Source organism: Notamacropus eugenii, chromosome 7, assembly GCF_028372415.1.
Source record: "Notamacropus eugenii isolate mMacEug1 chromosome 7, mMacEug1.pri_v2, whole genome shotgun sequence".
In the NCBI taxonomy this organism is placed as follows: Eukaryota; Metazoa; Chordata; class Mammalia; order Diprotodontia; family Macropodidae; genus Notamacropus; species Notamacropus eugenii.
In genome coordinates, this window is record NC_092878.1 from 155,405,558 (window position 1) to 155,419,695 (window position 14,138).

General features: G+C 37.8%; 1 protein-coding gene across 1 annotated transcript in view; it reads right to left on the reverse strand.

The window, feature by feature from the left end:
• Positions 1-1,391: 1,391 nt before the first annotated feature.
• The window catches only part of AMBN (ameloblastin), a 32,144-nt gene continuing 19,397 nt past the window's right edge, over positions 1,392-14,138 (reverse strand). The window contains exons 5-11 of the mRNA XM_072625168.1: positions 13,213-13,260; positions 12,031-12,141; positions 9,788-9,973; positions 5,933-5,971; positions 5,623-5,682; positions 4,081-4,125; positions 1,392-1,928 (exon numbers count right to left, since the gene is read on the reverse strand). Coding sequence (XP_072481269.1) covers positions 1,392-1,928; positions 4,081-4,125; positions 5,623-5,682; positions 5,933-5,971; positions 9,788-9,973; positions 12,031-12,141; positions 13,213-13,260 — 1,026 coding nt within the window. The remainder of the gene's footprint in view (positions 1,929-4,080; positions 4,126-5,622; positions 5,683-5,932; positions 5,972-9,787; positions 9,974-12,030; positions 12,142-13,212; positions 13,261-14,138) is intronic.

Consider the following 14,138-nt stretch of genomic DNA (forward strand, 5'->3'; position numbering starts at 1 on the left):
ATTGCCAAAGAAGACCATGCCATCAGAGAAATAATGACATGACTTGCACTTGACTTTGTTTTGAGTGAGGGAGGGCTGTGCAGGTCACCAGCCTCACTTCTCCTCCAGAGCCATCTGAATCCAGTGACCAGATATTCATCAGGATGACTGGAGATGACCCAGGATGAGGCAGTTGGGGTTAAGTGACTTACCCAAGGTCACACAGCTAGTGAGTGCCAAGTGTCTGAGGTGAGATTTGAACTCAGGTCCTCCTGACTCCTGCATTGGTGCTCAGTCCACTGCACAACCTAGCTGCCACTAGCATGAGTTATAAAATGATTAATTACCACAAAACTCTATCTCTCAAACTTTTTATATATCATACAACAATGTAATGTTTATATAGTTATAATAATATAGTAAATGGTATAAATAAGTAAGGGACATATCCTTTAATAGTTTAACAAGCATTTGCTTCATCTAATCACTGGTTCTTATTTCTTTTGGGAGTTAATTTCACAATTAACGCTCATTGACCCAACACACCCTATCTTGATATAGTCTATGATTCAAATTTGTAAAGGGAGGGTCAAGACCAAGGGTGCATGATATTATTTCTCAATTTTAATAACAAAGTAGAGAGGTCCAAGGGCTGCTAGCTGCTACATTTACCACAAAGATTTCTCCCCAACTGTTTTTTGCCTTTTTATTTTACATGCAATGCTTTCTGTTATGTAAAAAATGACTTTTTTTGGTAATCTCCTTGAAGGCAGGCATTCTTTTAGGTTTTGTCTTTGTATCCCAAATGGTGAGAACAAAGTAGCTGCTGAGTAAATGTTTATTGAGTTGGATAAATGAGAACAAGTTTCTGTGATCAGTGAGAAAAACCTTTATTTTAAATGAGTAAGGCACCTTTAATCCAATGAAATGAAATATTCTATAAAGTGTTATGTAATGATCCATACGATATACCTAAACCATCACACCAGTAAAAGAATTCCCATGAATGCTCACTTAAAGGGGTGTGGCTAAGATATTCTGTATTTCTGAGAATATTCCAGGTTGCTTATGGGAAAAATTTTAAAAGCAGCATCATAATTGGATATGATAGCTAATGCCATTCTACTATTAAGAGTTCTATAATGCATTAGGAATTGTCTTATTTTCAAATAGTTGAAAACCAAAAGTAAATATTAAAGATAGAGCCCTTTTATTTGTTCTGGTGTGATCATTAAATCCCCTCAGCCCACAGCTATCATTAGACATTTGCATTTGTTATTTGGATATTTAATTCCATTATTGCTAGTTGCCATAGCAGTAGAATAATAAATGTTTTAGCCAAGAGATCTTGCATCAGACATAGCTGGGAAACATGCCCATAAATACGGAAGGTAATTGATTTCTGAAGCCTTTCAGGGTTCTTGAAAATGCCACACATCTCCCATAATCTGTGGCTGGTGGGCCTCATTCCCTTCCACTGATGTGTGGTGGGTATCTGGTTCCACAGTAATATCCAAAGGACCTTCACCTATCATGGCCAACGGGGTGGTTATATCAGTGCCAAAGGTCTCGGTAGTATCAGATGGTCCTAGAGTCATCCCTGGTTCAGAGGTTGGTGGAGTGCCTTTGAGGGGTCTCTTAATCTGCCCAGCTGAGCCTCCCCCCAAGTTAGAAATGCTCCCCTTAGGGAAAGACAGGATCCCTCCCTGAGCCCAAGGGATTTCTTCTGGAAGGAAAGCTGGATTCTCAATATTTTCAGGATCGTCTTCAGGCGTAGGGGAGGTTTGGTCACCATCCTCTGCTGGACCAGGGGATTTTCTAGCACCCTTTGGGAGGTCACGTTCAAGAGTGAAATCTCCTCCCATGGTTGGGTTTGGAGCAATCCCCTCCAAACCAGACTTCATTTCAGGAAACATGGAGCCATAACCCATGGGGCCACCTCTTCCTCCCTGAAAAGAGTCAGAGAACAGAGATACCTGTATCACATACTACCACTCCAAGACTTGGCTAATATTCAGTCTGAAGGCCAGGAAATCCATTTGGGAGAGCACAATCAATATTAAGTTTCAAAACCTTGAGGTTGCTTTAGACTCTCTAATGAAGAGCTCTATAAAGAGCTACCAAACTGGATTATACAACATTTATGAAAAGCCTGCCAGAGACCACTTTAAAAAAAAATTGGACTGTGATTTCATCAGTATAGGAATTCTTGGGGGGTGGAGCCAAGATGGTGGAATAGAAGCAGGGACTTGCTTGAGCTCTCCTCCAGACCCCTCCAAATACCTGGAAAAAATGACTCTAAACAAATTCTAGAGCTACAATATAGGGATTCCTCACATCCAAGGGAGGAATTCCTCCTACTAACGTAGACCAATAATTTCTCTGTAACACAGATCATTGTTTGGGGGCACTGAGGTTAAGTGACTTGACTACCCAGGGCCTCCCAGCCAATATGGGTCAAAGATCATAGACTGAATCCTCAATAAACTGCAACATCTAGTTGGAATGGAGAAGAATATTATTAGATAGGAACAGAGCAGTCAGAGCATAATACACAATCAGCAAATCTGTATGTGTATGTGTTAATTGCTTTGATGCAATAAATTGGGATTTGTAAATGCAGAATTATTTTTAAGTTTTGGTTCTAGTTTTTCTTTATGCCATGAAATTAATGGTGAAATGGAGTTAAATTAACTTTGGACCCAAGTGACTGCCTCTTGGTTTTTAAGAAAGCACAAAATTGCTTTAGTTTGTTGGGAATATTGAAAGCATAACAATGTTTATCTGTGGAAAAATTTCCTTTATCCCAAATCCCATTCAAATAGATATTTCTCAGCTGTAGTTCGTCACTTAGAGATATATCATATATATCCTGATGCCATTGTCTGAAGTCTATCTCTTAGATCTCACATAAATAGTCTTCATAGCTAAATAGTCTTCTTGAAGAAATTAGAACCCAGTTAACTTTTATCTTAATGCCTCCTCACACCTCACTTTTTGGGTACTTAATGATGAGAATGTTTTTACTCCCAGATATTTCTGATGTTTCTTAAGAAAGAGAAGGTTTTTATTTCCAAATTCTGTTAGTAAAATGCTTTGTTATGGAAAAACACCTTGTTAATGTAGCTCTTCAGAAGAGACTAAGCATTTCCTTTGTTTTTTCTGTTTTTGTCAGTATTAAAGAAACTCTATAAAAAAATTAGTTTGAATTTATATTCAAAGATAACAGATTCTCTCAGTGTTATTCCCTCCCACTAAAATGTCTCTTAACTTTAGAGATTGTCTTGAAATTTAATTTCAGGGACCCACAACAATTAAACCAAATCGGGTTAACAGCCTAAGACAAAATTAAGTGATTTTAACTCTTCTGATTCATTGTTTTCTTCTTCTATTATGTACTAATAATGACTAGTATTTTGTAGCTTATAAAATTTGCAAAGCATTTCATAAATTTTATCTTGTTTGATTCTGCCAAAGATGCCCATGACACACAAAAAAGTTAGGAACCTATCATCTAGCATTATGTTTTCTCCATTAAATTGTGAGCACCTTGCTATAAAGGGCTGTTTTTTGTCTTTGTATCCCCATGGCTTAGCACAGTTTCTGACACATAGTTGGTGCTTCATAAATGCTTCTTGGTTTGGCTTCTCAATCCAATCTAGGCGTAGTCTGCCCATTTGTGACATTTGGTATCATATCATGTAAACCAATGCTTGCAACTTGACAGGAAGACAAACTTTTTTTTTAAGACTTTGTATCTTGCTCTCTGCTTTGATCTTCATGACAAGTCTTTCCTTCAGTCATGAAGAAAATCTTTCATCAAGAAAATATCTGAAACCCGAGTTGTCTGGGATTCTGATTGAATCATACACATCCATTGCTCCACAGATCTGGAGCACCTGCCTGAGATTTAACATCAGGACATCCAACCAAACAGCAATATAAAAGTTGTTGCCCACCCTCCTGGACAGTTGGGCGTTGAACGCTCATGTTTAGAGTGTAAAAACACAGCTGCATGTTTGAGGCTTAATGGAAAGCCATGACCATGGTCTGAAGTTCTGAACAGCTGATTAGGTTCAACTAGATTTGGGCATCACTCACCATCATTTCTTCAGAGCTTAGCATGCCGTATCTTCCTGGGGCATTCTGTTCAAAGAAAAACCATGAAATGGTGAAATGAGAGCCAGCCCAGGCAACTATTCAGGGGATATCTTCTTAGGTATTGAAAAATGGAAATTGGAAAGTCTTCTGTTTTGCTTGAATTTTAACATGGTGGTTGTATAGGTACACTAGAATAGAGGGGGAGCTCTTTGAGGGCAGGGATGAACCTCTCATTTTTACCTCTGTACCCCAGCAGTTTATACGTATATGGTATTTAATGATAAGGAACATTGCCTGTCATTCATTGGTACAGGGAACTTCGAGGTAAGGGAACTCTATCAGTGCATGTTTGTACTTTCTCCCTGGATATAGAGTAGATACTTAATATATTTGGGTTGATTATCTGATTCATTTGCACAGTGGCAAAGCTGAAGATTTATCTGCTGAATAGTGTTCTTGAAGAAATTAGAACCCAAAGTTGACTTTTGCCTCAATGCCTCTTCAGACCTTGCTTTTTGGATACTTCTTGGTGTTGTTATTATATAATTTTGTATGCTTTAGTTGTATGAGTTTCTGTATTATTCCTTGACTAGCCTGTAAGCTCCCTGAGGGCAAGGACCATTTATTTTCGTATTTGCATCTCCAGCCTTGTACACATAGTAGTCATTTCAATCAGTTAGTCAACAAACATATAATTAAGCACCCACTATGTGCCAGGCTTCTAATGAATGCTTATTGACTGTTGAGTGCAGGGACCTTATTTCATATAAACTTTCTAGCTCTTCCTATATCTATCACAGTACTCTCAGCACAGAGTAGGAGACAGAATTAATAAACGCTTGTTGAATGAGGCAAATTAATATAACAGAAATTTCATGATACAACATAGAATAATACAATTATATACAACACAAATGTCATATATAAATATATTTTCCATACATTTGAATATATACTATTTATAGATGGAAATATAATGATGTTTATATAGAAATAAAATAAGATTATATATGTTATATTAAGTTGAAATTATGCAGTTGCATAGTAATTCAGTCAAAGGTTTCCAAAGGCTTTACAGACATTATCTTATTCTAGTCTCTCATGAACCCTATAAGGAATTACTAGAGACATCGTCATGCCCATTTTTCATATGTGGAAAGTGAAACTTGGAGTTTTTAAGTGACCTGTCTAGGATCACATGGCTAGTAAGTTGTCAAGCCACGATTCAAACTTAGATCTTCCTGACTTCAGATCCTCTGCTCTGTGGAAATGACACACCTTTCTACTTCACTTTGCTTATTAAGACATTCAACATTAAGACATGTGTATCTACTTGGGATGATGTCTCTGTGTAACTCATACTTACCAGTTCGTTTGCTTCAAAGGGCACATAAAACATTCTTGGGTAAAGCTGAACATAAATGAAATAGTCATTAGAAAAGTCTTTTCCAAGAAAATAATGTTAAGCTACTGTGGGCAGAGGACAAAGAGCAAACCAACAAGTAGCAAACAATCAACGACAAAGCAAATTAAAAAACTTACTGGGGCTTTCTCTGTTTTTTGTGTTGGTGCTTCAGCGATCAAACGTCCCATTGGAAACATCTTTACGGAAAGCAGAATAAATGTTTAATTTAATACAGTTTTGGATGACACTTTAGAGTTACATAAAATAAATTGTCCATGAAAGCATGAAAAATAGCCTTCCAACTTTAAAGTAAAACAAAGCAAATAATTTTGCTTTATTGCAGACTGTGGGGTGTAGGAGGCATACAACAAACATTTAAGATCTTTACTTTCCTTCTTTTAATAAGAATGCACTTTAATAGATTGTGCCATTAAAATGTGTACTTACCGAATGACCTATTTGACGTGCAAAATCCAGTTCTGGTAGCTGCATCGTAAACAAATGTTTAAATTACAGAACAGTCAAATTCGAAGCAAAGGGAATTAAGCATGCGACTAGTCACTCCTGTTTTAAATTAGGCCTCTTTAGAAAAATTGGAAAGTGTCCCCCATCTTCTCTGGTTTTGTCTCTTATGTCTAGAATTATAATTGGAAGGGACCCAAGAAGCCATCTCATCACATTACCTCATTTTAGGATTGAGGAAATGGAGGTACAGGTCTTAGATTTACCATCTTATTTTTTTATTCTTCTTAAAAATGTTCTAGCCCCTCCTTCACCCATTGAGAAGGCAAGCAATATGATGCCCCTTATACATGTGAAGTCATGCAAAACATATTTCTATATTAGCTGTATTGCAAAGAAGCAAGAAAAATAATGTGCAAAAAGTTACCATCTTATTTTCCAGATTGTAATTTAGCCACAAAGTCCCATTGACTTTATCGGACCCTTGGAAAATCAACTTAGTAAAGCCTAGAGACAGCATGATGCAATGGATAAAGATCTGACTTCCGAGCCAGGAAGAGCTGAGTTCAGTTTCTGTCTGGGTGACTCTGGACAAGTAATTTTCCTTTCTAGTTCCCAGTCAACTCTCTAAGATTACAAATTGTTGACCTCAATTGGTAGAAGAAATGACTTCACCTGGGAGTTCCCTGAGGAGCATTTTCAAAGCAGAGAATATATGGAGTGTACTTTGCAACCTTTAAAGCACTACACAGGGATTGATATCATCATAAATGCAAATATGATACTGATAATAAACCTTGGGTATTTATTATTATCCTGGTCACAGAACATGAGAATTGGAAATGATCCTGGATGTGGTTGAGTGCCATGCTCTGATTTCACAAAACTGAGGCCCAGGGAGATGCAAGGTCACATAGGGATTCTTGTCTCCTGACTCCCCAGCCAGGGCTCTTTCCCTATATTTTCTAACAGATGCTCTTGGATGACCCTTTTCTTCTCTACAATGAAATGGAGAGTATGGGGCAAGGTCATTTGCAATCCTGCTCAGTCCCTTCACTTTGGTGACAAAACTGAGCAGAGAAAAGCAGGAGGGAGTTTACTGGGTTACTCTCTTGTGGCTGACCTTCTGTCTTTGCCATTGAGCAAGAGAAGGCTTTCTTGGGCACTTATGGCTCTCATGTTCCATCTTACCATCTGGGACTGAAAGGACTTAGTATACAAAGCCACTAAGCTCCATGTTAATACATGATGTTGAGAAAAGAATTCTGGACCTAGAGTCAGAATGGACCTAGGTTGAGATCCTGCCTCTATCACTCACTGGCTGTGTGGTCTGGGGCAAATGACTTAGCAACCTCCCAGACCTTCAGTTTCCTCATCCTTAAAATGGGGCTAACAATACCTTTGACACTTGTCTCATAGCATTGGGAAGATCAAGTGAGATAATGTCTACAAGATGCTTTGCAAACTAAGCTCTCTACACAGTGTTGGAGATCTTGAGTTGGACAGGACAGTAAAGTTTGTCTCATTCTGTATTTTTTAAATCTAGATTGTGATGTCATTGGTGCAGCAAACTCCCAGTGAGGAAACTCCCTTTACTAGGTTAGATTCTACAACAGTTAAGCAGCTTACTTAATTGTCTAGGAAACTGCCTAGAGTGCTGAGGAATGAAGTGATTTACCAGGGTCAAACAGCCAGTAAGAGTCAAAGGGAAAACTTGAATTCAGGTCTTAATTTCCTGACTGTCTCTACTACAGCATGCCGCTTCTCCCAATTAGCTCACTGTACAGATCAGGAAACTGAGTCAAAGAGGGACTTGCCAACGTCACACAGACAGTTGGCAGAATCAGGATTCAAAACCATATCCTTTGAATCAAACCCAGAACTCTCCCCACTCCTTCATGCTGCGGCTTGTAAAAATGGCAAGGTTTTGTTTTCATTTTGTCCAGACCTAGGATAATCCTTGGGGGTGAGGAAACTTCTGCCAACACAGATCAAAAACTGGTCTACAATTTAGAGAATCACTGGTTATCATTACTGTTGTCATTATTAATTCAAATTCTTCTTATCTTGCTCAGTGGTGGTTGGACAGAAATGCCCCCAGGACAAGTAATAGTTCTAGTATTAATACATAGCAATCAAAACAGCTCATTGTGTTCAATGGTGATCACAAGCCACAGTAATACTAATAATAGTTATTGGTGCTATGAACAAAAAAAGTTCTAATTTTTTTTGGTGGAGTTCATAGAAATGATCTCAGGACAAATAGTAAAAATGATAAGAATAATGAACAATAATAAATAATAAAAAATCATCTTGTTCAATGGAAGTCAGATAAAAATGTTCCTGGGATAGTAATGATAACGATAATGATTATTATTAACAAAAATAATTCTCATCTTTTTTGGTGAAATTCAGCTAGAAATGATCTTGGGACAAATAATAGTAACGATAATGATTATTATTCTTAATAAAAAGTTCTTATTCCATGGAGATCAGATAGAAATGCTCCTAGGACAAGCAACAATAATGAGGATAATATCAAATTCCAATTTGTTCAATGGAGTTTAGATTGAAATGCTCTTAGGACAAGTTGTTCTTAGTGTAATTATTAATACGATGTCCTTCATGCAGCTTGACAACGATGACTAGTTATCATGGTTACTTCACACTTGATTAGTTGTATTAGCACATGACTACAAGTATCATTCCTACGTATTATAGTAGTAATATACTACCTTAGCATCATTATTATAGAACACTTACTAGTAGTCATAGCACTACTACATACTTTATTAAGAGTATTAATAAACCAATTAGTATTAATAAGCTGTAGTTGTATCACTGTTCAGTAGCAATGCGCTACTAAGGTATTATTACTCTCCAGTACTACAGCAATAATTGTATTAATGTTATTGTTATACGTTTTGTTACTAGTACTAATAGATGACTATTGCATTACTATCATAGTAGTAACGTGTTACTACAATATCATTACTATGCAATACTTATTAGTGTTCATATTACTACTTCACCGTTTATTATTAGCATTTTTAAAGTGCTACAGCATTATTATTTTTAAGTCATAATGTATGACTAAAGGATCATTACTATAACAACGCTACAGTACTGTTAGTATGAATATTACTATTATGTGTTTTATTTTTAGTATAAATACTACACATTTTATTAGTATCGGTATTCATATCACTAGGACAATTTTATTAGTAGTAGTATTAATATGCCACTACAATATTCTACTATTACAATAGTAATATGCAGCTAGTTTTATTACTATACAATACTGCAGTATTAACGCTACTACTACAGGCTTTATTAATAGTACTAATATTACTACTACACATCTGTTGGTATTATTAGTGTTAATAAACTACTGCTATTACAATAAAGATTGATATACAACTAAAGTTTTATTACTATAACAATACCACAGTATCATTAGTATTACTGTGACTATTACACATTTTATTATTCGCATTACTTGTGTTAATATGCTACTACAGTATTATTAATATACAATGCAACAATTTTCTTAGAATTAATATTATTACCACATGCTTTATTGTCAGAATTGCTAATGTTAATAAAATGGTTGCACTTAGAGTTACTACTGCTACTACTGCTACTAAAGTTATACAGTTGTCAGGCTGCATGGAGGAGATATCATTTGCATACTCCATGTGTTATGGTGGTCATTACTTAAACGAATCTCATGGGCTTGTTTTCTCTTGGCATGCTTGCAGCTGTTGGGAGACGGTTTTTGACTGAATAAGGAAACCATGCAATGACCTCGGGCCTTCCTGCCCTGCCCAGGGGTCCCACAGGCTGCTGGCCCACTGGTCTGTCCTCTGGAAGCCCTGGGTTCTGCCCTTGATTTGGTGGAGGCTGAGGGGCCCCATGCTGGGTGGCATCCGGGGCTGGGCTGGGCTGGAGGAAAGTCTTCTGTACTGGCTTTTGGGGCTGCTGGGATGGTAGAGGAGGCGGGTGTACTGGCAAGGCATATTCATACTGCAGAGGAAGGAAAATGGAAAAGCACATGAAAGGAGGTCAACTGTGCCCCATCCAGTCATGCTCCTGAGGCCAGGCATGAGCATGGAGTGAGTGCCAACCTCCTCAAGCAGGTTTACTCTCCCTACTCTAAATCTGAGTCCACTGTGAAACAAGTTACTCATTCTTTTCCCAATTAAAATGTGATCTCTTTGAGAGCAGGGACACGATTTGGCCTTTTTTTGGATGCTCAGCACTTAGAACAGCTCCTGACTGTTTGCCAACTGACTCACATAGTTCAATCAACCAATATGCATTTATTAAATGCCTGCTATGACCAGGATGGGCCAGCTAGGTGGTGCAGTGGATAGAGCACCAGGAGTCAGGAACTCATTTTCCAGAGTTCAAATCCAGCCTTAGACATTTACTAGCTGTGTGACCCTGGGCAAGTTGCTTAAACCTGTTTCTCAATTTTCTCATCTGTAAAATGAGCTGGGGAAAGAAATGGCAAACCACTTCAGCATCTTTGCCAAGAAAACCCCCAGTGGGGTCACAAAGAGTCAGAAATGACTGAACAACCAATGAAGAGGCATTGTGCTGGGGGTACAATACAATTGGTGTAGAGCGCTCCTTAGTATAAATTGATCTCTGCACATGAAGTCTGTTTAACTATCCATCCGTGCAATCTATCCATCCTCCAGACACCTGTCCATCCATCCGTCTTTCTGTCCATCATCCGTCCATCCATCCGTCCGTCCATCTGTCCGTCCACCCATCCATCCATCCGTCCGTCTGTCCGTCCACCCATCCATCCATCCATCCATCTATCCATCCATCCATCCATCCATCCATCCTTTAGTCCATGCATCTGTCCATTTGTCTGTCTTTCTATAACTTATTTTATCCTGAACTTAATAAACACCAAATCAAATGAACATTTCCATTTGCAAAGTTGAGCTGAAAAAGGTTTATACATGAAGCTGAATCTATTTCAAAAAAGCTTGCTTTTCCTTTGAAGTACATTCAACATGTAACTTTCAAAGCTGGCCTGCTTGTCTACATTTACTTCTGTTCTCTTCCACACATGAAAAAATGCTTCAGTGACCTTCTTTTATTCAACTCTATACTATCTTCCTCTCTGTACTCCCATGTACATCTTCTCTCCCATAAAAAAGGTCAAAACCCTTGTGACAAATACGCCAAGCTCTTCCCAGATTCCCATGCTGGACTCCTTTTTAAAAGATCATTTTTTTCCTCAGACTGCTTTTCCTGAAGAATCTGTGGTGATTCTGCTAACTAGATGAAAGCTAAAATCCTCAATCTGGTGTTTTAAGTTCACCATGATTTTAGGCTCATAGTTTGAGAGGTGGAAGGGAGCTCAGAGGTTATCTGCTTCAAACTCCAACTTTTATAGATGAGGAAACTGAGGCACAGAGAGCATGACTTGCCCAAGGTCTCCTAGGTGGAAAGTGGCAGACTCAGACCCCAACCCCACACGATTTTTCCTGTATCACAATGAGGCCTTGTTCTACACAGTTGATCCAAACATATCTCCTTACTCTAAACTCTTATTGTGCATTATCTCAACAAGTTTTTATTAAGTGCCTATTAAGTGTGCCTTGTCTTGTACTAGTAGCTGGAAATACAAGACAGAAATGAATCAGTTTTTGCCTTCAAAAAACTTATATTCTATCAGTAGAAACACCAAGCGCTTGCTAAGGATATTTTTGTTGTTCAGTCATTTTCAGTCGTGTCCAACCCTCTGTGACCCCATGTGAGGTTTCCTTGGTAAAGATACTGGAGTGGTTTGCCATTTCATTTTCAGTTCATTTTATAGATGAGGAAACTGAGGTAAACAGGGTTAAGTGACTTGCCCAGGATCACACAGCTAGTTGTGTGAGGCCAGATTTGAATTTAGGAAGATGAGTCTTCCTGACTCCAGGTCCGTTATGCTATCTGCTGCAGCACAACCTAGCTGTACCTCTAGATCTTCCCATTTATCAGACATTTAGCTGAAGTATTTGAAGGGATGACTTTGAGGTTTGGTATTGAGAAAGAATGGAAGGCAAATAGCTCACCTGTTGAGTCTCATGTTCCCTTTGCTGAATCCATGGGAAGGAGGAGTGGGGTGGAAGGAGTCCATGCATCCATAAAGAGGTAAATGGTTTACCATAACCAAGCCTAGAGAGCTAAGGAGAGGGTGATGGAGAGAAAAGGACATGAAGAATATCTAGCACTCATAGAGTGCTTTGCAAATATTACTTTATTTTATCCTCACAACAATCCTGGAAATAGGTGCTATTTTATACATACTCATTTTCCTCACTTTACAGATGAGAAAACTGAAGCAGACAGAGGTTAAGTGACTTGCCCAAGGTCACACAGCTATTATGTGTCTGAGGCTGGATTTAACTTGGTCTTTCTGACTCCAGGCCTAGAAGGCCCTAGGAAGATAGACAATATAGGGAGAAAAGCTAAAATTTAACTATTTGAACATCAACATTTATGTGTCCTTTCGTTAGAGACAGCATGGAATAGCAAGCATTTACATAGCACCTTAAGGTTTGCAAAGCACTTTACATTTGCTGTTTTGTTGGACCTATTTATCTATCTGGGTCCCAGGCAACTCTGTTGATAAGTTACAAAGTACTGTGATTTGTGTCAGTGGCAGATGTTTGTACACTTAGAATAAAACAAGTCTTGGCCACAATTATGTTCAAAATTAGTTGTCAGTTATTTCATTTCTTTAAAAAAGTTTACGAATAATTTTTGCCTTCACAACACAGCCATCTGGTATACTACCCTCCATAAGCCCATTCAATTAGACTTCCCTTGCAGCAAAGACAAATAATTATGCAATGACAACTGGATACAGTGCTTGAACCTAACAGAACATATGACTGTATCCATAGTCCTCCAGGGGAGGTATTTCCTTGATTCCTCTCTGGGACTAAGATTGGTTATTATCATTTCTCAACTAAATTGTTATTTTCAATATCTGTTCAAGTAGATTACCAAGTATCTGCTTGATGGTGAAATTCCCCTAAGTCTGGCCAAGATCTAGTTTCTAAATGCCCATCCTTTAGCTGAGGATGGAAGGGAAAAGACATGAGAAAAGGCTCCTTTGACGTTTTGCCTTTTTTTGGATTTAGGTGGTCTTGTTTGCTCATCTGTGTCGGCAATAGTCAGGGCACTTCTATTAACAGGAACTATACTATTGCTACAATTGAGTATAAGAGGGAACATTTGAAAACAGTTACCTGAGAAAGAAGGTTCAGTCCGTTCAGATTCCCCAACTGTCTCATTGTCTATTAAGGAGAAGAAGAGTTAGAATCTATGTTTTGTTTCTCTGCATATTCTCATCATGACCTAAAAGCAAACCATCGCAGTGTGCTTAATAAGAACCAAAAAGGAATCTAGATGCAGGTTTTGTGATGGTCAGTAGTTTAGTTCTTGGTTATATATCTTATGCAAACTTCTACTGTTTACTGGACGGGCAAAACATATTTTAAGTGGAAATACATTAAATATTTTAAATGGCAGTACATTAAATATGTTAAAATATTTTAAGTGGAAATATATCCAGTTAGGGAAATTTTACATATTTATGCTCCCCCTGGTAGTTTTAAAAAAAGTTACACATCCTCTGACTTGCTGAAAATTAGCTTGAAGATGAAAAATAACCCATTAGAAATAAATGCCATCAGGTTATTTTTACTTCAAGAAAGGTACTAGTTTGGTCTTCAACTAAGTAGATTGTCACACTGCCTTCTACCCAAGTATTCTGTGAACCACGATTGTTACCTATACAAATATTATAATCAAGGTGATTCTGCATTTAAACTAATTCTGTCATACTTAGAAATTATATGAAGACAGGATATTTATGATAATGTTGTTAATAATATGTTTAGTTGGTCAACAGGTATTTATAAAGTACCTACTATGTGCCAGCCACTGTGTTAAAAGCTGGGGCGTCAGAGAAAAGCAAAGGTAGTCTCTCAAAGAGCTCACTCAGAGTCTAACAGGGAAGAGAACCTGTATACAATTATGTATAAACAAGCCATCCCACAACTAACACTGACATAGTGCTTCAGGGTTTGCAGGGTATTTTACATATTATCCTAGTCTTTACAAATATCCTGGGAGAGAGGTACTATAATTATTATTATAAGAGGAAACTGAA